General features: G+C 40.6%; 1 protein-coding gene across 50 annotated transcripts in view; it reads left to right on the top strand.

Moving 5' to 3' along the window:
• The window catches only part of SORBS2 (sorbin and SH3 domain containing 2), a 228439-nt gene that overhangs the window by 137597 nt on the left and 64190 nt on the right, over positions 1-26652 (top strand). For 26 of the 50 annotated variants that reach the window (XM_033215897.1, XM_033215896.1, XM_033215883.1 and 23 more), the window contains 5 exons: positions 14029-14167; positions 18343-18515; positions 23211-23277; positions 24095-24139; positions 25257-25446. In XM_033215897.1, coding sequence (XP_033071788.1) covers positions 14074-14167; positions 18343-18515; positions 23211-23277; positions 24095-24139; positions 25257-25446 — 569 coding nt within the window. In that variant the 5' untranslated portion in view covers positions 14029-14073. The other 24 variants (XM_033215868.1, XM_033215862.1, XM_033215877.1 and 21 more) reach the window with 4 other exon arrangements.

The following is a 26652-nucleotide window of genomic DNA, read 5'->3' as shown; positions in this document are numbered from 1 at the left end:
TTTTATTTTAAGCAATGTCTATTTCTTTGCAACCCAATATTCATTTTCACTAAAACTTAATCAGTTTATCATTTCAGAAAGTATATTAGCCAACTTTTATCATCCAGACTTGCAGGAAGTAAATCTTTATTTCCATATATGTAGAATTATCTCATAACATCCTTCTGCTTACATGTATTAGTCTGTCAGCAGGAGAAATGTGCTTCTCTTTTTGACTTCTCCATAAAACAATGTAGTGCTAAGAGCATAAACTTTAAGGGTAAACTGTAGATTTTAATCCAGGCGTCACTATGTGATGAGACATTCATCTAAACTTTCCTGTGAGTCCAAACAAAGAAATGAGAATACTAATTAATCCTTAATTCACAGGTTATGATAAGACTAGGAAATTACCATAGACTTGGCTAGAGCAAGCACACAATAAATGATAGCTGTTAATAAAAGATAAAATAGTAGCAGCAACAGCAGTAGTGTTAATATTGAAAACACTGGTGTCTAAGTAAATAATTTGTATAATACTCCTTTTTGTATCTGTGTTATTAAAGATCATCCAAAACATATCCTTGAGGAGATACATTTTTAAACTGTGCAGAAAATCTCCAAAAGATAACTAACTGACACCAAGATCCCCCACCCACTCATAAAGCAGAAGAGCCTCAAACAGAAATGATTAAAAGGACAAACAGGTATTATCACACCTCTGCTCAAATATCTTCTCCATCAGCTAATCGAGATGTGCAAAATTCATTCAGTAGAGCAATTTCTTTTAATTAAGGTAATAGCTTCTGAAAGCACCTGTGAAATCAGATGACAATAATAATAACAACATTAATAGCAGTTAACAGATATTAGGGGTTTACTCTATGCAGACACTGTTCCAGCTTGTTTATGTTTATTAATAATTTCCACAATCCATGGAGTAGGTATTACTACTGTCCTTATTTTATGGCTAAGGAAACTGAGGCACAGAAGAAGTTGCTCCCCTGGGGTCATGCAGCTGGCAAAAGGCAGAACCAGGATACACACCCTGGCAGACTGGCTGCAGGGCCGCCACTCTGAAAGAGTGCTACTTCTCCTTGCGAAATAGTTACTTACCAGTGACAAGGAGACAGAGCGCCATGACGGTGGAAGCTAAGGCAGATGTGTCTTGATCAGGTTCAGGAGTCCAGGAAGGTCTGAGGGAGCAAAATCCTTGGGCGACTGTACAGACAGGCCTGTGCCAGTGTCAGTGAGCGGACTCGCCAGTGTCCCAGGATGGGCATGCCAGGAAGCAGGCGAAGGAGAAGTCATAGGAACACATGTCAGTCACTGGACTCATCCAGCATGGTTTGCTTCTTCAGAATGGTTTTGTGATGTTTGAAAACAAGCTGATACTTTTCATTTTTCATGGTTTTATCCAGGCTGAGCAGAGACGGTTGGTTTGATTATATAATCCCCAGGGTATCAGCACCACCCAAAAGTTAAGATTTGAGATCCTGTCACTGCTCTTTATTCAACAAATATTTATTGGGTGCCTAACCTATGTCCAGTCTGTTCTAGTGACAGAGCTGGATTTGAAGCCATTCCTGCTTAAAATTTGTCTGTGTGTGGCAGGAGGAGCAAACATTAATAAGAACTTGAATAAATTACATATATTAGAAGATTATGGAAATTGAGTTATGCCATGCAAAGCTGAGTTGTGGAGACCAGATATCATGTCAGGTATGGTAACTCAATCAATAGACCTCACTGAAAAGACAGAACAGCTTTGAAGGGGGAAGAATATTCCAGGCAGAGGGAATGTCTTATGTAAAGGCTTTGAGGTTGATCACTCTGGGGCTGTGGGAGGACCAGAAGGAAGCCTGAGGGAGGGAGAGGAAGTAAGTGAGGTGAGAGTGATAGGAAGTGAAGTCAGAGGTAAGAACGACCCGACGACGGGAGGCCTTGTGAGCCATTGCAAGGATTTTGACATTTACTCTCAATAAAAATGGAGGCCACTGGAGGATGTTGAGGCTGCCACCATTATTATTTCCATTATATTTTAACAAAATCATTCTGGCAACTCAGTGAAAAACGTACCATAGTGGGGCAAGGAGGAGATCAGGCAAACCAGTTAGGTAACTACTGCAGTCCTTTAGGTGAGAAATGATGGGAGCTCAAAGCAGGGGGCAGCAGAGGAGGTGGTGAGAAATCAGACCGTGAGAATGTATTTTGAAAGTCAAGCAAACAGGACTTCCTGGCAGATTGCATGTGGGATGTGAGGAAGAGAAAAGTCAAGGTTGACTCCAACTGGAAGATAGCGTTGCCTTCAGCTGAGACTGGACAGCTGTGGGTGGAGCAGGTTGGTGGAAACTTCAGAGGTTCCATTTGGGAAACAGGAAGTTTGAGGCATTTCTTAGACACCCACATGAAGTGGTCAAGTAAGCATTTGGATGTGAGAACCTGTACTTCCCGGGGAAAGGTCCTGGTTGGAGATATGGGCCATTGGCTAGTCGATGGGTTTTGTGGCCATGAGACAGAGTGAGATCACCAGGAGGTTGGACAGAGAAAAGGGGAGGACCAAGAGTTGAGCCTGAGTGAATCTCAGCATTAAGAGGAAGAAGCAGCAGAGGAGACTGAAAGCAATGTCCTCTAAGGGAGGAGGAAATCCGGGAACAGGTGGCATCCTAAAAGCCATGAGAGGAAGATGTGTGGAAAGAAAGGGATGGTTCACTGCACAAATGCTGTTGATAAGACAGGTTTGAAAGGAAATCTGAAAACTTACCATTGATTCCATAGTGAGGAAGGAGGCTTTCTTGGAGTGGGTAGGAGAGAGACCGGGAAGAGAGTGGTTGGGCAGTCAGCTCTTTCAAGATCTTATTAACATAAAACCATTCGTCTAGTTATTCACCCTCCCTGAGCAGCAGTTTTCTCATCTATAGAACTGCTGGGAGGTTTGAGTAAGGCATATAAGGATCTTGGCATGGTGCCTGCTTCATAGTAATTCCTAAACCTACAGTGGCTGTCGTCATGATTAAATAATATTTTTCCAAATTATGCATCTGATTGGGAAAAAGAAATATATTATTTTCAACAATACCTTTTTTTTTTTTTTTTTACTGGTGGGTAAAAATTTCTTTCAACAGACTTGCAGTTTGTTCCAACATAGTATGTCCTCTTTCCTCAGGCTTTGTAAAAAAAGGTAGCATGAAGCTGTTGCAGTTTTTATTCTCTGTTTAAAATGTTGGCAAGAACATTTAACATGAGATCTGCCTTCTTAAGAAATTTGTCAGTGTGCAGCGCAGCGTTGTTAACTGTAGGCACCATGCTATGCAAAGCACATCTCTAGAATGTATTCATCTTGCATAACTAAAACTTCATGCCCACTGAGTAGCAACTCATTCCCCCCCGCCCCCAACCCCTGCCAACCACCACTCTACTCTCTGCTCATGTATTTGTCCTTCTGAGATTGGCTTTCACTTGGTATAACATCCTCCAGGTTGCTCCATGTTACAGCATGTGGCAGAATATCCATCTTTTTTAAGGCTGAATAGTATTCTAGTGTGTGCGTACACCACATTTTCTTTATCTATTTATCCATCCGTGGACATTTGGTTTGTTTCTACGTCTTGATGATTGTGATATGCTTCATTTTTAAGTCTCATTTTCATGCAATGATCTTTCACAATGGTGACCTTTCCAATTTAGACACTTGCACTCCGCATTCTGGCAAGTCTTAGCCAACGCCAGGCGCTGTAAGCTATACACTGGGAGTCAGACAAATATGTGCCCCATTATAAAGAATGAGGCTCCCAGGAATTACCAGGCCCAAGCAATAAAAGTACACCAAGATGTGAAAAGTACATTTCAGTGTTCCAGAAGTTTTATTTACATAGTTTTGTTATTATTAAAGTCTGATCATTAGTTTAAGAAGAAAACTACAGGTCACTGTTAGAAATTCTCTTCCTATTTGACAGTTTTTCATAGTGTTTTCTAAATGGCATGTGCTTTAATTGTCCTCCTGCAAACAGACCAGAAATGAGGCATGTTATCCTTCTGTTACTGTGTGACCAGATATCCTGTTGCTAAAAATGTCACATTGTTCTCAATGTCAAGTAAGTGAAGGTATAAGCCAGACGCTTTGGAAAGCCAGCAAAAAGCTATACCCCCAAAGAGTTTCTATGGCATCTGTGCTATGTTCTTTTCTTCAGGAAGATAAGCTCGTCCTGTCTGTTACGAAACAACATAATCGATCAATTGCCACAGCCTCACTGTCACAGCTGCCACTGCACATATGCTGGGGACTCACAGGGGAACTTGCCTGACCGTGGTGTAGAAGGGAGAGGAAACTCATTTCTTGTGCTCCATGAGATCAGTATGTAGATGCTAAGGAGGACAGAGTAATGCAGACATGTCGGCAGTGTGGGGTGATAGGTGCAGAACTGCAGAACGCACCTTCTGGAACATTCCTATCAACACCAGCCCCGATCATGGATGTCTTCCATTAGGATGGCTTCCTTTCTGTGGGCTCGTAATGCTATTAGTTGATCAGGTCTTTGGCAATTTCTCCATTTGATGTCTGTTCACGCGCATGCATATGCGTGCATTTAAATAATTGAACATTAGAGAATACTTGGAAGGCCAACATGAATTTACAAATAAAACATCCTCTTCAACATCTCCCAATAGATGGGCCTCCAGCCTCTTCTGAATACACTTAATGAAGATCTCAGTTATGTTCCAAGGCAGCAATCCAGTGCTCAGTCATTTCTGAGATCAAATTATTGGAAAGAATTTCTAATACCAGGTCATGATCTGCCTTCCTTAACTTCTGCATGGTTATCCACAGCGCAAAAGAGAGAGAATGTTCTTCCACCTCCATCTGACAGTGTTCACGTGATCCTTCTCCTTTCTACCCTGCTGCTGGCTTTGTGTAGAGCACTCCTGTTCCTTCCCAGTATTTTGATTTTTTTAAACATGATTCTCCTTTTTTTGAGAGCTATTACAACACACCAGGCACTGTGCTAAGCACGTTACATTTCCCCGCTTAATTTTTACAGGCTTTAAGAGATGGATTTTATCCGTGTCTGTATTTTACACATGAAGGAACTGAGGCCAAGGGAATTAAACAACTTGCCCAAGTCTGTCTGACTCAAGATCCACAGCTCAGCCACTAGCTTCTGCTACCTCTATGCTCTCACACAAGCTAATTCTTAAATCCCATATTTTGGTAATGCTCTTAAAATATGACACTTCCCCAGATGTAAAACCATATTCCCAATCTGAACACCACAGAGTACAGTAGAAATATTTACTCCCTTGATTCAGATGCCACATGCTGTCAGTGTACCCAATCTGTGTGACAATTTTAGATCACTTGTCACCCAGGTCTTGGGTAGGGAGTATATGGTTAAAATAGTTTTTATTATGAGGCCGTCAGACACTCTCACATCATTACAATGCAGGCAATACAGCCAGGCCTTAGGGAAACGGGGTAATGACCAGGCAGCTGCCCTCTGTCCTTCTCAGTCATAGGAACTGCACAGTTCTGTCTCTTACTTTCCGCTCTGTTGTTACTTCAAGTTATCTGTGGGTTTCCATGACATTCTCTGACTCCTTGCATTTGGGTACCTGACAGCTACCTGAGGGGCATTCAGTGTCATATAATTCAAATTCCCAGGAGGGAGGCAGGGCCCCACTGGCCCAGTGTAGTCCAGTTATTCCCCCTTCCTAATCAACTGTGGCCAGCAAAATGATGATCCGGCAAGAGACACAGCTGCCGGGCACGTCTCCTCATACGCCCGGGACAGGCCATGAAAGAGGGGGCACATTGTCCCAAAAGGACATGGGGATGGGAGGTAAAGACTGGTTTTTTTTGTTTTTTGTTTTTTTTGAGGCGGAGTCTCGCTCTGTCGCCCAGGCTGGAGGACTGGTTTTTTAAAAACCCCTTCCGGCCAGGCACGGTGGCTCACCCTTGTAATCCCAGCACTTTTGGAGGCCGAGAGCAAGACTCCGTTAAAACACACACACACACACACACACACACACACAAAACTCCCCTTCCTAGATATTTTCTTTTCAAGAAAATTACTGTCAACTCCTTTGGAAAAAAGAGAACAAAAGCCTGTCAGATTTCTTTGCTTGATATTTAATATATATCCCTTATGTTCCTTGAGAAATGAAGCCTAGAAGCCCAATGACTAAAGATGTTAAGAGGCAGATGTTAGGATCCTCGGCCATGGGGCCACATCAAGCCAACGGGAGCCTGAGGTGCAAGGAAATTCTCTGCTCCCTTCTACCTGTTTTCATATATTGTGAATGAACTTTTTCCTAGAATGTTTAAGTCATTAGAATTTTTTTGAAAAGTTGAAATGCAGGTTTACTGACACTCACACATTATTTTAAGCTTAAATATTTTATTTAAAGCAAAATGAACTTTTTTTTTTTTTAATTTGAGACAGAGTCTTGCTCTGTCACCCAGGCCAGAGTGCAGTGGTGTGATCTTGGCCCACTGCAACTTCCACCTCCCAGTTTCAAGCAATTCTCTTGCTTCAGCCTCCCAAGTAACTGGGATTATAGGTGCCTGCCATCACGCCTGGCTAATTTTTGTATTTTTAGTAGAGACGGGGTTTCACCATGTTGGCCAGGCTGGTCTCAAACTCCTGACCTCAGGTGATCTGCCCGCCTCAGCCTCCCAAAGTTCTGGGATTACAGGTGTGAGCCACTGTGCTTGCCCTATTATGTGTTTACTTCACCTTAAATTAATTAAAAGTGATTTAAGATTGCCATCAGTTAATTAGAAATTATCAAACATGTCTATTCTCTCAACTAAAACTGAAATAAGCAAACATGTAGATTTTGAAAATATTATTGATGAGTTTTCTTGCGTTAAAAACTCCAGATCCATTTTTTTTTCTCTTTTCCTATGGCTTGGCATGCACTGGTCTTTATTTATATTTTTGACATTTTTGTTCAGTATGGGGTATATTTTCTTTTTTGCATTGATCTTGATTTTCTTTCAAAGATTGCATTGAAACAGAATTTATCTCGGTTACTTAGTTTTTGTCACTCTATAAATTTTGCACCCCAATAAGCACTTTACTCTCCTCTCCCTAGGCCTGGCCATGCACTCCTTCATATCCCCACTTCACACCTACCCTGTTTCTCCTCCAGCTTCCACATCTGCTGCGTCAGCAAGTGATGGCTTAGGGACTTGTGACTATAGATGTATTGTCACTGAGCTTATGAGCAAACTAAAAATCATATTACCCATGACTGTAGTGGCTTTAGAGACAGTAAGCTTTCATTCTTTCATTTTCAGCCTGTTTCAAAGCAAAGGATATGGGCAAATGACGCCCGCCTTGAGGGGGAACATAACTTCCGCGTTCTGCCATCTGTCCCATCATTCCCTGGCATCCAGCATGGGCTTGGTTTGCACATCCTGGATACTTTCCTGGCCCATGATGGGCACTTGAGTTTGCAATGCCTTCATCCAACTCAATACGCTTTCTCCACTGCTGAAGCTCACCTTCCCTTGAGTCTCCATGCCCCTCCGTTCCTCAGGAGCTCCAGTGTCGATTGGTGATCACTCTCATCCACAGGCTCTCCTTAGCATTCTGCATTGGAGTCATTTGGACGGAGAAGCTCAGTGCTAGTTTGAGTGAGCAGGTGCTCTCTCTTGGTGTATGAAGCATAGGTTTAAGTACTGTCCCTGTGCTTTGCAGAAGACCAGGCAGCCCCTGACTGTTGCTGGTGTTTCTCATTACCCCCTTCCTGCTAGCTCAAGGGTGGGGGAAAGAAAAAACAATTTATACTCACAAAAAGTTGGTGACCTTTGATCCCTATTCAATCACCTCAGTCTTCCACAGTCTTGAAAAGGAGACCCAAAACAGTGAGGATGATTTTCTGCGTCATCTACTTGCCACTCACGAAGTAAGGAAAAAAATGTGCTTGTTTTAAGCCAGTTTTCCCTATTTTCAGGGTAGTCCAAATGGGGAAAATACCGTCTTCTTCCCCTTCATACCTTTCCAGCTGCTCTTCTGATTTTCCTCAGGAGAAACACGTGTCTCATGGTCTTTCTCTCCCCCCGGGCCTATAGAGTATTCCATTCATGTGGAGATTGGGGTCTTGTCAAAGCTTTTTTATGGGTGACCAGTACGACTGTTGAATTATTGAGTTATATCTGTAGAAACGTAAGTGTGATGTGACTCACCACGAGGCATTTCATGCCTTACACTCACAAACACACACACGCACACATACACACACGTGCATTAAAAGACTCAAAACCAGGAACATGTCAGGAGGTGGTGAAAGAAATTCAAAAGGTGGAATAATTTTGTTTTCTGTGGACATTCTATTTGGAAGAACAATTGAATGGATAAGGGCCATCCCCGGACACAATGCTATGCAAACTAATGATCTTATTACCCACGACAATGGTGATTTTAGAAAGAATACGCTTTAGCTTTTGACATGTTTCAAGTCACAGGCTATGGACAAGTCAGTCCAATGGGGGTTAAAGTCATTAGATTTATTTTCTTTTAATTTGAAAGGGAAAAGTCTTATGAGCAGATAACTCAAATCCTTTTGTATGATTTGTATTATTTCATAGTTTTCATTTAGCATAAATAAAACTAAAAAGAGATTCATATTACATGGAAGCATCCTTAGTAAAGCTGCATTATTAGGAGAAATTTCATTGATGCTATCCAAAGACTGCTTTATACTGAATTACATTCAGACTTATAGCAAAATTTTAATATATTAAGTTAGAATTATGGTAATTTCATAATATTATAGTTTTACCTCCAATAAGATTGCAATTACTATAAGCACTCAGTAATAAGGATGCATCCCTACCAAAATATTTTAAGTTCTGGGTAACTAAGATTTCTGTCAGTTATTTCTAGAGATTTAAACAACCATAAACAGTTATATATATATATCTCACATTTAAAATGACTATGTTTGAAAAAGAAAAAATCATATTAAGTAAGATTAGGACAAGAAAATCTGTCTTTTTATCCAAGGTTGGGATTTCTTAACCCGTTAGATCAAGGATATGCTTTAGAGTGTCTCTCTCCTCATGAAGTTTATGCAGAACTTTCTGTATGTATGAGTTTGTGCATTTCCCTAAAAGAAGGATCAGTCACTTTCATCAGATTTCTAAGGGATCTATGATTCAGAGAGACCTTTTTATATGATGGATTTTTTTAAAGTATTCAAGTAAAAGTCTGAGAAAAAAAGTATTGTAACCTTTTGTATCATGCTAACAACGTACATGACATCAGCCATTATGAAAATTACAGTCGCCAAAGAACACCAAATTGTACTCCTTAAACATTTACTAGGCAATATTTCTAAGTGTAAGCGGTTCTCCTTCATTCATTTCCCATCTTTGTACTAGTATCTCACAATACCTCTGGCCATCTATCTTCAAACAATTTCCTCCCCCAAACATCCCCTCCAAAAAAATATCTATTCTGAGAGGTAGAAAAAACAAGTAAGAAAACTTGCTTCGGAGTTTTATTCACTTATGTTGAATTCAGTGCTTATCATCCTGTTTGTCATGTGCGGTCAGACGTCGTCAAGGCTACCACAGGTGGTTGTAAAATTTCAAACGGTCATCTTCTCTCTTCTTCCTATAGAGCATCCCTTCGCTGTGATTAGCCTCTTGGGCTATATATATGCTTGGAGCTGTTAAATGTTTTATTTTTCCTTCAGTTTCTTTCTCCTTTACCTAAGATTTAGTGCCAACCATAGTTCTAACTAACTAGGGTGCATTCTAACCATTATCGGTAGCTGGTTTTCATTTTCACACATGGTACCTCTGTTTGCATTGCTAGGATATTTTTAAAGTCCAATTCTTTTCATATTTTGTAGTGAAATCAAAGAACAGATTTAATGAGTGGAAAGGAAATAAAATAGCGTTTCCATTTATCCTTTCCACTTAGTTGTGTTTAGTATTATCAGTATTTAGATTCATAAACCAGGAAAAAATAAGACAAACAGATTTATGTTTTGGGGACATTTTGGCAAGGGGGAAGCAGTTATGCAATTAGATTTTTCTAGTGAAGGGCAAACCAGTTCTGCTGACCAATAGTCTGATATCTTATCGTCACAAAGACAAAAACTAAAACCCCTGAGGAAACGGTTTCATTGTGCCAACACTCTCAAGCCCCTACCCAAAATTACATTGCAGTGCTGTGTGAAAACCAGCCTTGTTTACAAAACACACCGACTGGGTTCACTTTCTTCCTGTTTTCATGCTTTTTCTGCACTGTGTGGTTGGCACCTAATCCATCTGAATGTAACTCCTTAAAGTGCTTGCAGATAAAACCGATGCTTTGCCTTCTCTGCCAAATTGCAAAAAAGAGGTACTTTTGTTAATTGGATAATTTATCTCTTATTATTTTTTCCTCATACTCAGCTTGGAAATCAGAACTTACCTGCCAGTGTGTTGGAGGTAAATGCTTCACAGACACACAGACAAACCACACCAGAAGCCTCTCCTCCGTGCCCTCCTTCCGCGGTACCTTTGAACCGAGCCACTTTTTCACCAGGCAGTGGCACCAGCTCAGCATCACTTAGCCTTCTGCCACCCGATGGTTTGGGGTCTTCACGCCTGCATAAACCCCACAGCCTTTCCCACTGCTTATACAAACACCTGCTCCCAGCTCCTGAAAGCCTTATCCACAGCCATGACACAGGCTCTCTGACTACAGACTCCTCCCTGGCCGAGCACTCCTCCCGCTCGGAGAGTGAGTCCTCCACAGCCATGCTTGAGGAGCTGCAGATTGGTGACTCTGACACCACTGGCCGTTCTGAGACACCCTCCCCCACCTGGGGTCAGAGGTCTGCTGTGACAGATGGCACCACCTTAACCACCCCTGCGGCCACGCATGTAATTATTCTGCCTTTCTTTGCCTCCACCATTTCCTTAAAAGGACCGATTTATTGTGCCATCTCATTTTTCAGCTGACATTTTCATTTGCATAGGTGTTGATTCCGAAACCAATTCTGTGCCATCTGTCAGGGAAATCATTCGTCATCCTCATAAGCCTGCTTAAGGCTAAAAAAGTCACTTATATTCTCTTCATTCATTTTTAAATTGCTTACAGTTACTCTAAAATGGTTACTTATGGTTTCCCCTGTTACTGTAGCTGATGAGTTGTACGGTGATTTGCCTTGTTAGATAAGCATACATCACAATGTGTTACGATCGTAGAGAAAGTCTAAAATTTTTCAAAAAATTTTAACCCAGTATTAATACACGTTAATAGTTTTTCTCACAGACTCACATCAATGTGTCCTGTGTGACTCTTCTATAACCTTGTTTCTCACATAAATGATTACTGACTGCATGAGGCTAATTTTTCTTGCTCCTCCTTCTCTAATAGCTACAACTTTTGAATTATCTGTTGTCCAGGAGTGAATGATGTTGATAACCTTATCTACCTTTCAGAAATTTAGCTGTATGATTTTTTAAATTATTCTTCCTGAGCCATTTCGGGATAGAAATTTATGAATACATTTTTAAATTTTGTATATCAATAATTTGTCTTTCATTTATGCAATATAAACATCTTTTCCATACATATATTATTTAAATATATCTATGTGATAAGCAATCCCTAATAAATGATCTGTGAATGGCTAAAATGTTTCAAAATTTTTTAGCCCAGATTCTGTATTGCATATAATGTCTAAGTAATGGCTTTCATTTAAGAGGCACATAGCTTCACGCAAAAAAAAAATGGATTATTTAAAATTGATATTATAATGACGTTCCAAACAAGCACTGTCATAGACAAAATTTTATTTGTGCTGCATAGTTTTATGTTCTATCAAGCTCATAAATCTGCATTTTATGCTCAGAGAAATGTTATAATAAGCCATATGTTTTTTAAGACACTGCAATTTACAAAAAGTAAAAGATGCTTTTTTTGGTAATAGGATTTAGTATTCCCCCAGCGGCTGGGTCTAACACTTTGCATTCAAATGTTCCATTCAGAGACTGGCTACAGAGGGAGCCTCGTTTTCCAGGCCTAACCCCATAGCGAGTCCCTCCCTGCCGCACGGGACTAGCCCAACCACAGGTGCCAGGAGCACCGCAGGTGTGGGTTCCTCCCATGCCTTACTGTGCTTCAAATGGTTCTTAGCTTTTAAAACTTTACAAGGACCTTTAACCAAAAATATAAGGCAGTGAGAGGGTATCAGTCTACCAACTAACCTGTTCAATTTTCTGCTTTTAAGACTTTACAGGAGACTGTCTTATATACAGTCTTGTGGGCATAAGCAGAGCTACTTGTGAGAGAAATTAATTGCAATTATCAGTTTAAAATTGCAAATAAATTATTCGTGACATGTTTTTCCTAATAAGGAATTCACTATAACAATACAGTATTTTCTAAAATGCTAATGATACTATTGTATTTGTAAAATCCTGATTGGTTTAACACAATAAAAGAATACATCTACTCTCAGTGTTTACTTTTTTAACCCCTAGTCAATATTATTGAAACCATCAAAATAGGATTCAGAGCAAGTTTGTAAGTTTAGTAACATAGTTAACCTGACGGTTTTTAATAAGGATTCTTTGGTTTTTAACATTAATTATAACATGTTATAATACTATTACAATGATATTGACAAAGATCCACCAAACTTAACTTGGGCAAGGAAGTGAAAATGTTCTCAAATCATTCATCAGAGGTACATAAAGGCTCTGAAGACTTGGGTAGGCCTGTGCCTCACACTTATCTGAACATCCAGCTCTCTCCAGGGAGCAGGTCCTCAAGATGTGGCTGGTTATAATAGTAATTTTTCTAACAGCTTAGAGAATTACTTGATCAATAAGTGTAAGGCTTGTAATGAAATGTTTATTGATCTGGGGACGTAAGTGGTGCGGCTATACAGTAATGAAATTAGACTTATTCTAAGTCATTTGAAAACCTATCTGCTTTAAGGTGAAATCAGAGAAATATGCAGTTACTATATCTGTGTTTCAAGCCTGTGTAGTAGAAGTTTGTTTTGTTTTAAAATAAGTAGAAAAGATTCACAAATTATGGTTCTTTATCTGTGTGCCTATGTGTGTTGTGTGTATTTAGTTATAATTTTAACTAAACGTTCTTACTAATGTTTGATCTTCTATGCATGCGTTGTGTGCGCCCCGTAATGGTCAGTACCGTGCTGTGGGTAGACAGGCGTGCTTGATAGTCCTGAGCTCGATATCTGTGAACTAAGCCGATTCAGTTCCATCAGAATAGATACCTGTTGAACATCTACTCTGTCATCAGCACTAGGCTGCATGTTATACAAAATATTAAAGAAGCATGTATATGACCATCTTCAACAAGAAGCTTGAGATACCATTGGGGTTATAAAATACTCGGATATGAAACAATCAAAACAATGAATAATTAAGAAATCAAACAGAGATTGATGAAGTGCTCAGTGAGGCTGAAGGAGGGAGAAGCCAGTGGTTGAACATGCCTTTCTGATCCTTTACCAGATATTTGATCCTTCTAGAATAGGTAGCTTCATGATATATACATCCAAACAACTGGATTCCTTATGTTATTCTCCTGGGTCTGGAAACACTGATTCACTAGAAGATATCCTTGACTAGGTCTGAGAACCAATCCCTTGCCTCATGTCAAAGGACATCCATGTCAATGCTGCATGCGGAGCAGCACGACAGTATTCTGACCGCTGACGTTCTGACTGTCAGAGCAAAGTTGTCCTCCACGTTTACTTGCTACTGACTCCTACTGATACCATTTGGCACCTCTGTTGGCAGAGTGGCATGCCCGCTAGTCAGCCACTTTCATTCTTCCTAACCACTCCCTGGGTCCTCAGATACACAAGAGAGTGATTTTCAGAAATAAGGGAAGAGAGAGAAGGCAAAGAACATACCATGTCCTCTGACCTCAGTTTTCAAAATAAATAAGAGCTTGGCAGCTGATTACTGCCATGTGATTGGAAGTCTTTTATTATCGCCTGATGGAATGATGTCTGCAGGGAACTATGTGCTAATTTAACTCGATGGCTTTGCACTTTTCCCAGAGCCAGATAACAGTGAATGGAAACTCTGGAGGTGCCGTGAGTCCCATGAGTTACTATCAGAGGCCGTTTTCCCCCTCGGCATATTCTCTCCCAGCCTCACTCAACTCCAGCATCGTCATGCAGCACAGCACGTCCCTTGGTAAGTAATTTGCTCACCCTGATTTCCGTGGCAACCTCAATATGGCAAGTACAACCACAGGAGAAAAATATGAGGCATCAAGGTGAGGCAGGGGGTGCTCAGCACTCCACTATTTCATGACCCTATCCCCAGGGAGAGACTGCGGCAGAGGACCCAACATGGGAGAAAATGGGCACCATGCTCTTCCAAGACAATGACTCCACCTGAGCCTGGAGTGGGCACTTAAATGTTTGGGGTGGTGGAGCAGAAAGAAAAAGAAGATGGTTACTTAGGGTAAGGGGGTTTGTGCCACTGGAGGACATGAATGCAGGCTTTTCCACTAGGGCAGCTTGTTCGTCTTTGGAAGAGTTTCCACCGTGTCCACTGTGGACTATTTCCTGGGGTCTATATAAGGGAGAATCGTTGGACAGTTGAAACAGTGTAATAGGAGGACAGGCTGTCCTGCAAAGCAGTGACACAGTCATCTACTGGCTCACAAGGGAGGAAACCACCGTTCAAACCAAGGCTGGGAGACCTGCAGTCAGGGATATGGTAGCGGGAAGCCACGCAAGAGAAACTTAAGAGTTCCCTTAAATGAAGGCTCGGTCATTGTATAGAGCAATCGTTCTTAACCCTCTGAGGACTAGGAATTCAGTAAAAGACAGAGCTCTCCTCCAGAAAACAAGTGGACATACGGACATTCATAAAAACTTGTAAGCAGGTAATTTCATGGGGCTCATGGACTCTCTGTGGCCTCCTGAGAAAGAAGCTGTGCTATACAGTGATAGAAATGCTCTTACATGGTAAAATATATTAGGATAGTTCAGAAAATAATGTGATAAATACTTTTTTTTTTTGAGACAGAGTCTTGCTCTGTTGCCCAGGCTGGAGTGCAATGGCGCGATCTCCGCTCACTGCAACCTCTGCCCTCTGTGTTCAAGTGATTCTCCTACCTCAGCTTCCGGAGTAGCTGGGATTACAGGCGCCCACCACCACACCCAGCTAATTTTTGTATTTTTAGTAGAGACAGCGTTTCACCATGTTGGCCAGGCTGGTCTCAAACTCCTGACCTCAGGTGGTCCACCTGCCTTGTGCTGGGATTAATCCCAAAGTTCTGGGATTACAGGCATGAGCCACCATGCCCAGCCCATAAATATTTCTTAGTTTGTAAAAATGTAACTTAAAAACCTAAAATATCAAAAAGCAATATGAAATTGAACTATCATAGGAATTCAGGCTGAACAAGTTTCCATGAGGTCGACTTACTAGGAAGCTTCTAGGACAGCAGGGAGCAGAGGGCAGTTCTCAGGACCGCAGGACCATTCTGCACCTCCCCGAAAAGGAGAGGCCTGGTCCTCTGGCCACAGGGGCCAGCAACGGAGGAAAGAAACTAAAATCCGGGACTTGAACCACCGTGTCTTCTTTGACAGCCGACAACACACCTCCTTCCCCAGCACTGACTCAGTATTAAAAGGCTATGATGTTGTTTGTTTATTCAGGGACATTTTATGTCAGCATCCAGCATACGCATGATGGAACTCAACTTCTGAGGTCAACCAAAGCTCTCTAACTATAAAACTTTAAAGGTAGCCATGGGGCTTATTAAAGTCTAAATATATCCGTGCCTTCGCCGAGGCTATGCCTGAGGATCATCTGTGAATCCTACAATGATGTCCTTTTAGAGTTAAGAAAATCAAACTTGCTTATGCCGACATTTTGCCCTTAGCAATCAGCCCATAGTGTAGTATTATAATGGAAGTCCATCATATCTAGATTGTTTAAAATGGAACTATGCATTTACACACATATGAAGTAAAACTTGACAATTTATTCTAGCCATAGCTTTTTCCCAAATAATTATTAACACAGTCTGACTCTGTCTCATTGCCTGTCTTAGTGAATGCAGTTTTGTCCCCATCCCCATCCAACCAAAAAATATAAATACTTGAATGTAGATAGGCTTTGATTTTAGAACATATTGATAAGTAGAGTTTTTACATATAAAACATTCTATGTGGAAAGACATTCCACATGTAAACATTGAACAAATTCCAGCTGGCCAGTGCTGTGATAGGTCTCGGGGGAATATGTACATCTACCTGGCCCTAGATGAATTTTGTATTTAGTTTAGGACAAAAGATTGCTAAGATGACAGCTAGTAGACTATATATGAGAATAATAAAATAAAGGGCTAACTTCTATTGCATAAGGTATGGGTTCATAGAATGCAATGGATCAGATGTGAAGGCAGACTTGATTCTCCTTGCTTAGAGTAGGACTTTGCACGTGCTGGTGTTCAAAAAACAGTTGCTGCTGATAAAAATACTAGTATCATGGCGGCTCACTCAAGTCCTTTTTGGAATTAAATAGAAAGTTGATTAGTGTCACATATCTCATTGTGTCTTCATAAGGACTAGCTTGAATGTTACTTTCACATTCAAGGGGCCATTAACGGGCGAAAGAAGCTACAACCCGGGACTTGAACCACTGTGTCTTCGTTGACTGCAGACAACACACCTCCTTCCCCAGCACTGACTCAGTATTGAAAGGCTATGATGCTGTTCATTTCTTCGGGAACATTTTATGTCACCATCCAGCACATAAACTGCGCATAAAGCAGTTTTATAACTGGCCTCATCCATTCTTCATCAAAAAATGTATTAAAAATACCTTTCTGACACAAACTAAATTGAAAATAGTCATAATCATAGTAATAGCAGTTACAAATGTTACAGTGGATTTTACCTTAGAGAGATCTGAATTGTAATTACCCTTATATTGATGAGTTAGAATTTCTTAAAAAGCTTACTTATGGCCGGGTGCTGTGACTCACGCCTGTAATCCTAGCACTTCGGGAGGCCGAGGCGGGTGGATCATGAAGTCAGGAGATCGAGACCATCCTGGCTAACATGGTGAAACCCCTTCTCTACTAAAAATACAAAAAATTACCCAGGCTTGGTGGCGGATGCCTGTAGTCCCAGCTACTCAGGAGGCTGAGGCAGGAGAATTGCTTGAACCCAGGAGGTGGAGGATAAGACCATGCCACTGCACTCCAGCCTGGGCAACAGAACGAGACTCCGTCTCAAAAAGAAAAAAGCTTACTTATGAGATTTTATACACATTTTTCATGAAAAAATATATTTCTATATGATATATATCATATACACATAATGGTAGCAATGAGTCCCACCCTGAAACGTGAGAATTCTTTTCATTTCCACCTTAAAGGACTTTCTGGGTGGCAGTCCTGACAAACCATGACATAAAGAGTAAATACAAAGTGTCATTCTCTGTCACCAACATTTTCAATTTAATTGCAGAAAAATAGAAAGGCATATTATTAATTGTACCAGAGGAATGGTAATAATGTTGATTTTTAAAAATATCTGTGAACTAGGAGTAAATGGACTATATACTGCATGTCTGTACTCTGTTGCTTCTGAAAGTATTCTAGAAGTTACTAAACACCACGAAGAACTTGATAAGCCTCATCTAAATTATATCCTTGAGGCAGTTTTTGTCGTCAAAAAGTAAAAAGTCATGGTTTTTTACATTTTAAGGTAAAAATGCACATAGGAAATCGCACTAATAATTTTAAAGCATTTATTTACTCATAAGCTTTCATAACCATAGGCTTGGATGTGAAGATTTTTTAGGTGATTTTTGGTTTTTGCTTCATATTTAGGAAATCACTGTTACTGACTCAGCAGTTATATCTTTGTCTAGAAATACATTTCAAAACTTGTAAATAATAGTAGTTAGCAGTATCATAAGAATAATATTAATATAAATGATGACCTGAGGGAAATTACTAAACTTGTCTCAGCTCCTGCCCCTCATCTATAAAACTGGTTCTTGCTCCCCCTCTCCTGCCCTCCCTCAAAGATTACTGGAAGGATAAGAAGAGATCATGCATGTAGAGCACTTCCTAACTCAGAGGCTTCCAGATGATCATGTAACAAATGCCCTTCTGCCCCCAGCCTCCTTCATGGAACGGTGGGGCCCTTGCCGGTGTAGGTCTGTTCCCCGCACACCTACACAGTCTCCACCAGCTCCAATGGAAAGGACATGAGTTAAAAGGGATAGTGATGGCAATATGGACTCTGTGTTGCAGTTGGCATAAATATACAAAACCCCATGAATTGATGCTTCCCTGTGCAATGAATACATTCCATGTTACCAAATTTTCTGTACAGATTCCACAGGGACGTATCCCCAGCATGCGCACTCTCTGGATGGCACCACCAGCAGCTCTATCCCCCTGTACCGATCCTCTGAGGAAGAGAAGAGAGTCACAGTCATCAAAGCCCCGCATTACCCAGGGATCGGGCCCGTGGATGAATCCGGAATCCCCACAGCAATTAGAACGGTAGGAAATGCCAGCGTGTGCGTCTGTCTGGGGCTGGGCACAGACTCCACAAAGGACGGATTGTCCATGGCTTTGCGCATTCCTAGGGTCTTATATAATGAGGATTGCCCTCCATGCCATCCGAGTTCTCATGAATGTTAGGCTGTGTGTGGCAGAGAAAGAAAGCTGTCGATGGGAGAGAATGACACAATCTGTTTTTCTATTTGAATGAAACATCGTGAACATTGCGATTTTGTTAAATGATAAAACTATGTTGTGTGGTTTAGTTTGCTTGTTTGTTTTTCTTTTACCTTTTACCAAGGAGGCTTAGGGCAATAGAGACAAAAGAGAAGGAATGAGACAGTGAAAATTCTTTGGCTGCATTGAATTCCCACGTGCATTGCAAATAAACCAGTGATGTATTCGTTTCTTGAAATGGATGTGTGTTAACACCGGGGGATTGGGAGCTGTGATTTGGGAGTTGGGAGGTGAGATGATTGGAGTGAAGAGAGTTAATGTCATGGAAAGGAAAAGCTGTCTGAAGAAAAGTACACATTTTAGTGTCCCTCTTCAGCCGTGCCTGCTGAGAGCTCTCCTGGGATGATAAGTGAAAGTGTTTGGGTTTTTTTTTAAGTTTTAAAACTCTGCCAAAGCATTGCTCAGTGTATCTGGGCAGCCCCTTCCGGCAAAACGCAGCAGCAGCAGAGGCAGCTTCTGAGAACCTGGGCAGGCAGCAGCTGGCTGACCAAGTCCACTGGAAGAGAAGGCTTGTGCCAGCCGAGAGAAGGAAGCCGGGGACAGGATGAGAGCAACAACACCTTTGCAGGTGAAGCTGGGGGCCCCCCGCGGGGAGGGAGCACGGCTGCATGTACTTTGAAGCAAGACCCATGCAAAGCTGGGGTGTGGCCAAGAGCTGCTCCCCTGGAATGCAGACCTGGGCAGCCACGACAATAAGGGATAGAGGCAAAGAACAGGAAAGAGATCAGGAAAAAAAAAAGCCATGGTAAGATTGGAAACAGTCAAAAAGAACTAACGATAAAGTGTGGGGATTTTCTTCTCTCCTTGACTTTACATTTTTATATGGGGATTATGTGTTTTATATACAGACAGAAGAGTTTAAAATGGATTATTCTCAGCATCTGTATTACAACCGGAAGCCAAAAAGTAAATCTGTACAGCAGTTACTGGGGTTTTAGACTCATTAGATTGAGGGAATGTGACTAATTATGATGCTCTAACAATCTGTCTTGAAACTGACAATTGCCATATTTTTATGTGCCAAACAAAAGTTCAGGGATTATGACCAATATTCTTCATTTTGTGATGATTACATGTTTCTGGTTATACGTTTTCTTGTTCATTTTCCTTGTAAGATTTCTGACTCAAAATGGTTAAATTTGAAACTTTCTTCTAATTATGTAGAGATAGACAGTCAGACAGATACGGTGTCACTGGTTTTGTGTAACTGACACTTGAGGCATAGTACAGACAAAACTAAGAAGCCCTGATTCTATGTAGTTGTAGACTCTGTCTGAGAGGATTTTATCAAAGATAACTGAGTATGTTTTTCAGTCAATAAATGATACATAATGAGCATGCAAGCCTGGTCCACGTTTTTGTCCATTATAAGACATAATTTCCTTAACTAACCAGACTTTGCTTGGTTAGTTTCAAAAGGAAAAACTGAGATGCTAGAGATGGTTGATGAAAATTAAATCATCTTAAAAATTTTTAAATGTTTATCCACTGCCAAATCAAAAGCACGTCTGGGTATGCATAAGCCAACACACTACCCATTTAATACCAGTTTCCCTTCTATAAAATAGAAAACACAATATAACCAATGCAGAAGTTCCTTATAAGGAACTGTAATTTTTATGCATAATTGTCCTCTTACTTAGACCTTTAAAACTTGACAAAGAAGGTAGAGGTCTATGAGGACTCTCGTCTTACACTAACTATACAGCCCTCCCGAGCACATCCCCTTGTTTAGCTGTGATTATAAATGTCAAGTCAGGCTGTCTCTGAGCCACAGCAGGCCAAGACTCTCCAAGGTTGTTTTTCTTTCTCATGTGCGCAGAAAGTAGTGATGATCAGATTCAGTGTATTTGCGAAAGGTGGTACTGTCGCAATGTACCATGCTGTAGGATCATTTTAGACAGCCAGCCTATGCCGAGGAAACAGAATTTTGTAAAGTCATCCAGAAACTCTAGAAAGCCAGGAGTCAACAAACAGTACTTTTGAGCTATTTTAATGAAGGCAAGCAGCCCTCCAGATTGCCCTCTCTCATGTGACCTAGGACATCTATGTGAACCTTTTACTGCTGTTCTTCAAAACAACAGAAATCGCCAGGGCTCAGCTCCCATGAGATTGTGTCATTAAGGCCAGCTAGTTAAGTGAAATACAAGATTCTTTTCTTCTACTTCCAATATAACACTTGATTGAGTATTTTCAAAACTGAAAAGGAGAAAAAAATAGAACAGAGTCACTGTATACTGCTATGTAGAAAATATGTCTTTCTTTTCTTTTTTGAAATCTCTGCATGTTAAATTGATGTAGAGTTCCGATGTTTTGAAAACTGTAGGAATGTAAAACTTCAGTTCTATTCAGTCAAGGTTGTAGAAAAAACTGCATAGTGAATTGCTAGTAGCTGTTTTTCATGCAAAGTGATTTTACATACAAAAGTAAACTTCCTGAAATTTGAGTAGACTGTTTTCTTATTCTGAACCTTAGGCATAGCAATCTCTATGATGGCATTTACAAAATTTACAAAAGGAACTTTAAATGCTGAGAGTACTTCTTTCAGAAAGGGACACAGAGTTTTAATATTTTATTTTACCAGCTTCATATTTCCTTTGCCAACGGGGCATTTTCTGGCCTCTCTGTGCTCACCATATAAAGCTAGCAGATGGCGTCACTGTGAGATTCTACCTGATACAGGCCCTCCAGCAAGTGAAGAAAAAAAAACCTGTCAAGATGCATTGCCATATACAGTGATAGAACTCACTTCATACCCTTCCTTGTTGCCATTGGCATGTCCAGGAAAACATTTTTGCACAATGTTATGTTGTATTTTCTGTTGCTTTAGTACCATAAAAGAAATGAGGTTTAATGAAAGAGAAATCAGTCCTTTATAAAAATAAACTTTCTTGAAAGATACATGTTTAGCAACTTTGAGCCAGCAAATAATAGATTCTTGCTTCATCACTGCAATCCCTTCCACCATTTCCCATCCTTTGACTGAATATTCCACCAAAAACCTCAACTATGCCATGGAGAAAGAGCCCAGAATGAAGAGCTGACTCACAACAAAGTCAAGGGGCCCTTAATGTTAATCTGTATTTGGGGTGATTTTCAGAATAATATACTCCCAGAGGTCAAAATAAATTTAGATATAGCACAAAACCCATAATGCCCAGATGAAAAATGCAGTGACCACATTTCTTGGGAGGAAAAAAAGATCAGGCAAGAAAATCTAAACCAAAGCTCAGTCTAATAAGTATAAGAAAACTTTTGTATCAGTCCTAACGGAACTTTTTAAGTCACGAGAGCTGTCTTGGAAAGTCTGGTATATTTAGTTACTATAAGCAGAATGGTGAAGCTTGTTGCCCAGATAGCTCTAAGAGAGTTGGGGTAAGATCTTACCAAGCAAAATCTGTGAGTACGATTATAAAAGCACGTGTCTACTTTTACAGGTGTACAGAAAGGCAGAGTTCCATCCAAGAGGCTACCTTCATTCATGATTTCATTCTACAAATGTTTGTGGTTCCCTAGTGTTATTATTGAGTAGTTATTGTATTCTAGGCATTGTTCTAGGCCTTATGTAGACATCACCTCATTCAATTTCCATAACAATCCTAGGACTTATAATTATGTCATATTAGAGAGGAGAAAACTGAGGCTCAAGAAGGTTGACATGACTTGCCCAAATTCGTATTGCTAGGCTGTATTAAGCAGCAATTTAAGGAACCAAGATTCGAATCTTGGTTCAAGATTCTACATTAATTTCATCTTTCCACTACAACTTACTGCTCCCCTCATGTCCGAAGCCTGGATCCAGGAGGACTTCTACTCTCAAGGAACTTACAACTTTAGCAGAGCCAATGTTGTATATACTTTATTATCATATTAAAATTTTTGAAGCAATATCTACATTCTTAAATTTTCTCTAGGACTCTAGGATGCCTACTACATTCTCTATTTCAGTAACTTAGACTAGTAAATAGCAAATTTATTTCTCTAGAGCCAAGCTGATCAGAATACAGTTTGAGTCAAAAATATTCCCCAGTTAATTCTGAAAACACCGTCTTGACAGAACATTCAATAAAAAGCATCTAAGGATAATGATCATTATCTACCAAAAGGAGTTAAGCAATTTATTACAACAACAACTTTTATTAAGTGAACTTTATATAAATATATTGGTGCAAATATCAACTCTCTAGTGCTGGGCACAGCTATAATTTGAAAAAATAAAACTATTGCATCTGAAGTTCCAATTCAGCCTAAATTCAAACACAAGGTAATGTATTTACAAACTGCACACATAACTAAATAAATTGCTGAAATTGTCACAAAGCCATAGTAAAGAGTCAGAACATTTTATCACAGAATGGGACTCTGTTATTAAGAAGATAAAATAGAGAAATGAAAACACTGAGGCGCCATGTTGATCAGAAGCCAGTTTGTAACCATTGGATGCTCTGTTCATTACAGACAGTCGACCGACCAAAGGACTGGTACAAGACGATGTTTAAGCAAATTCACATGGTGCACAAGCCGGGTATGTTTGCTGCTCTGCTTTCTGATCAGGTCCTAGTGGGTAGAAAGGGGTACATTCATCTTTTGTATAGGTTTGATTCATATACAATGTCAAGACCCCAGCAAACTCCACGTCCTCTTTCTTTTCAGCATGCGTCCTATTCTCTTTCTATCACCCCTCCAGTGACAGATCCCTGTGCCTCTGCCTACCACCTGAGCTGCCAAGGAGCCTCCCCATGGAGGACAACCAGGCATTCTGGCCTCAGCCTCCATCCTCCCCTGTCCACAGTCTAAATTGGTGTGTTGCCTGGTAAACAGGCACATTGTTCCTCTGCCCACCCCTGTCTGCTCTCATCAAGAGAGTGAGTCTGAGCAGGTCTGCTTGAGCCTGCTCTGTAGACAGGAGAGCACTAAAGCACTTGGTAAAGGAAATTCGCGATGCAGAGCAGAGAGGGTTCTGGGGAAGCGAGGACAAGGGCCTGACTCTGCATGCTGTGAGGAGGGCAGCAAGATGAATATGTTACAGACAAAAAAGGGCAGTTTGCAGAGGCCTGTGGTGGCACGTACCTGTAATCCCAGCTACTCAGGAGGCTTACGTGGGAGAATGGTTTGAGCCCAGGGATTGGAGGTTTGGAGGCTGCAGTAAGCAATGATCACACCACTGCACTCCAGACTGGATGACAGAGGAAGACCCTGTCTCAAAAAAAAAAATGGCATTATGAACTAGGAAAAATACATTGCTTTTCTAACAGATTTCTGTTGTTTCCCTGAAGTTCTGCTGTCTCACTATGCTTTGGTGGCAATCTGTATTACCATAATGTTTATGTTTCATTTTCTAGATGATGACACAGACATGTATAATACTCCTTATACATACAATGCAGGTAGGATGGCTTTCCTTGCTTGCAATGTCTATTTTATGCTCAGCAATGTCTGGAAGAACCACACAACCACCTTTTTTACCCTTCTGTTTGAGCACATGTTTTCAGTTCATATATTAGGAGGATGACTTCTTTTCCTTTCTCAGAGCATGCGTAACAAAAGGATTGACTTTTCTCATGGAAATGAGAACTAATACTGGTTTATCTCATTCATTCCCACTGTTGTTTATTCTCAGCTTCAGGAATGTTTAACCAAAGTGTGAAGGACAGGCTGAAAGGACACACTGTAACCCAGGGTACAAAATAAGATAAAGATCTTTTATCAGCAAAGAGAATGATTCCAATTGTGTAAGATCTTTCAGATACACTTCACCAAAAACAAGTCAAACAAAGTATTCGGTGACCTTGTTCCTGCTTTTAGCTCCAAAATGCAACCATTCATTGAAAGGTTTTTAAAATCCCCCTTGGCGGGGCCACTTTTCTGACTCAGAATTGCCAGTGGTCATAATGGAATGACTTCGGTTCCAGGCATTGCCACTTGAATTGGCGAGCATGGGTCTCTCCTGCAGGGATCTGCAGGCTGGAGGGAGGGATCCCTGAGAAATGCTTTTCCCTTCATCACTTTCTCCGAATGTTGCCTCAGGGGATTCTGCCCAGGCCTTCTCTCCCCGCCCAGCCACAGGCTCAGGACAGGTGCACAACTATTTTTTTTCTTCTTTCTTTAGACCAGGTTCTGAGGTTTGCACTGCTCCCCTCCCCTTCAGCAGCTGCTTAACTATTTTCTTAGTGTATACAATTGAAGAGAAAATTTGCTGAGTACTTATCAGTTTATTCCTAGTACCAGTCTGAATTATTACTAGTTCTGAAATAATTGACAAAGATTTACTGTAATCAAGGCTTATGTACAGAATAAATTTGTAATTAATAAATTAATGGAAATTAGTAAATTAATATTAATAAATTTAAAAACCTATCTTCTAATGTATGCATGATGAATATGCTTATTGATAATAATTTCTATGCAATTATTGGCTATTTCGAGGGGGACACATAATTTAATTCCTTTTTAAGAGGTTATTTGCTTCTGCTTTTTGTCTACTTTTGTTTTTTGTCATGATAGGTCTGTACAACCCACCCTACAGTGCTCAGTCACACCCTGCTGCAAAGACCCAAACCTACAGACCTCTTTCCAAAAGCCACTCCGACAACAGCACTAATGCCTTTAAGGATGTGTCCTCCCCAGTGCCTCCCCCACATGTTCCACCTCCAGTCCCACCACTTCGACCAAGAGATCGGTCTTCAACAGAAAAGTAAGGCATTTCCCCCCCCAGGGTGGTCTGTGTTTAGCTTAGGATAAGAACAAGGCTACATGGCATTCAGCAGAAGAATCAGTGCACACATCACAGAGACGGTGTATGTATAATCTTGTTGGTCCATACATGTACCATATTGACCTCTGCTGGGGTTGTAGCAAATGTTTTCACTGTCTTGTTTCATGATACTGGAGTGCCCTAAATTAGACTTGAAGTAATATGGGCACATTTTCTGCTTTCCGATCAATACATACATATTAAGAGACAAGTAAATAGAAATAATGGACGTGGACTTCCTTTGGTATACCAGGTTACAGGCTATGCAGTTAATTTTCTGTTTCCCCAGGTCTATTAATAAGAGACATTTTTGAAAGCAGGGAACGTTATTCATAAATCATAATGAGGCATTAGTTAATAAGTGTCTGTGACTTGTTTCTACCAGTATTTCATTATGAGTTTTCATTTCTCCACTGAAATATTTTTATACAAACTATCCACATGAAAATCAAAATTCGTAAACACATTTTATTGTGTTAGTTTTACTGGGATTATGACTAATACTTCTACTTATAGGTAACCTTTATTGAGCGCTCATGACAAGCCAAGCACTAGGCTAAGCGCTTTTTCTGTGTCATATCATTTGATTCTGAGAACAACCCAGTGAGATATGATCTATTTTAGAGAGGAAGAAACTGCAGTTTAGAAGATGGAAGGAACTTATTCAGCTCATACAGCTATAGTGTGTCCAAACCAGAGTCCAAGCTCAGCTCTGATGAAACCCAAGGCCTATGCTATCCTAGCAATTAATAAACAAGAATATAAAAATTATTTCGTATTAATGCTGGTTATGAAGCATTATCATACCCATTCCAGAAAAATTGTATTCAACACCCTATGGTACCATTAAGAGTGACTGATGATCAGGCCAGGCGTGGTGGCTCACGCCTGTAGTCCCAGCACTTTTTTTTTTGAAAGGGAGTCTCACTCTCTCACCCAGGCTGGAGTGCAGTGGTGCGATCTCAGCTCACTGCAACCTCCGACTCCCGAGCTCAAGCAATTCTCTGCCTCAGCCTCCTGAGTAGCTGGGATTACAGGCACCCACCACCACACCCAGATAATTTTTGTACAGGGTTTCACCATCTTGGCCAGGCTGGTCTTAACTCCTGACCTCGTGATCCACTCACCTCAGTCTCCCAAAGTGCT

Source organism: Trachypithecus francoisi, unplaced genomic scaffold (assembly GCF_009764315.1).
Source record: "Trachypithecus francoisi isolate TF-2019V2 unplaced genomic scaffold, Tfra_2.0 Lachesis_group1, whole genome shotgun sequence".
Taxonomy (NCBI): domain Eukaryota; kingdom Metazoa; phylum Chordata; class Mammalia; order Primates; family Cercopithecidae; genus Trachypithecus; species Trachypithecus francoisi.
Note: the sequence above shows the minus strand (reverse complement) of the source record. Positions and strands in the feature narration are given on the sequence as shown.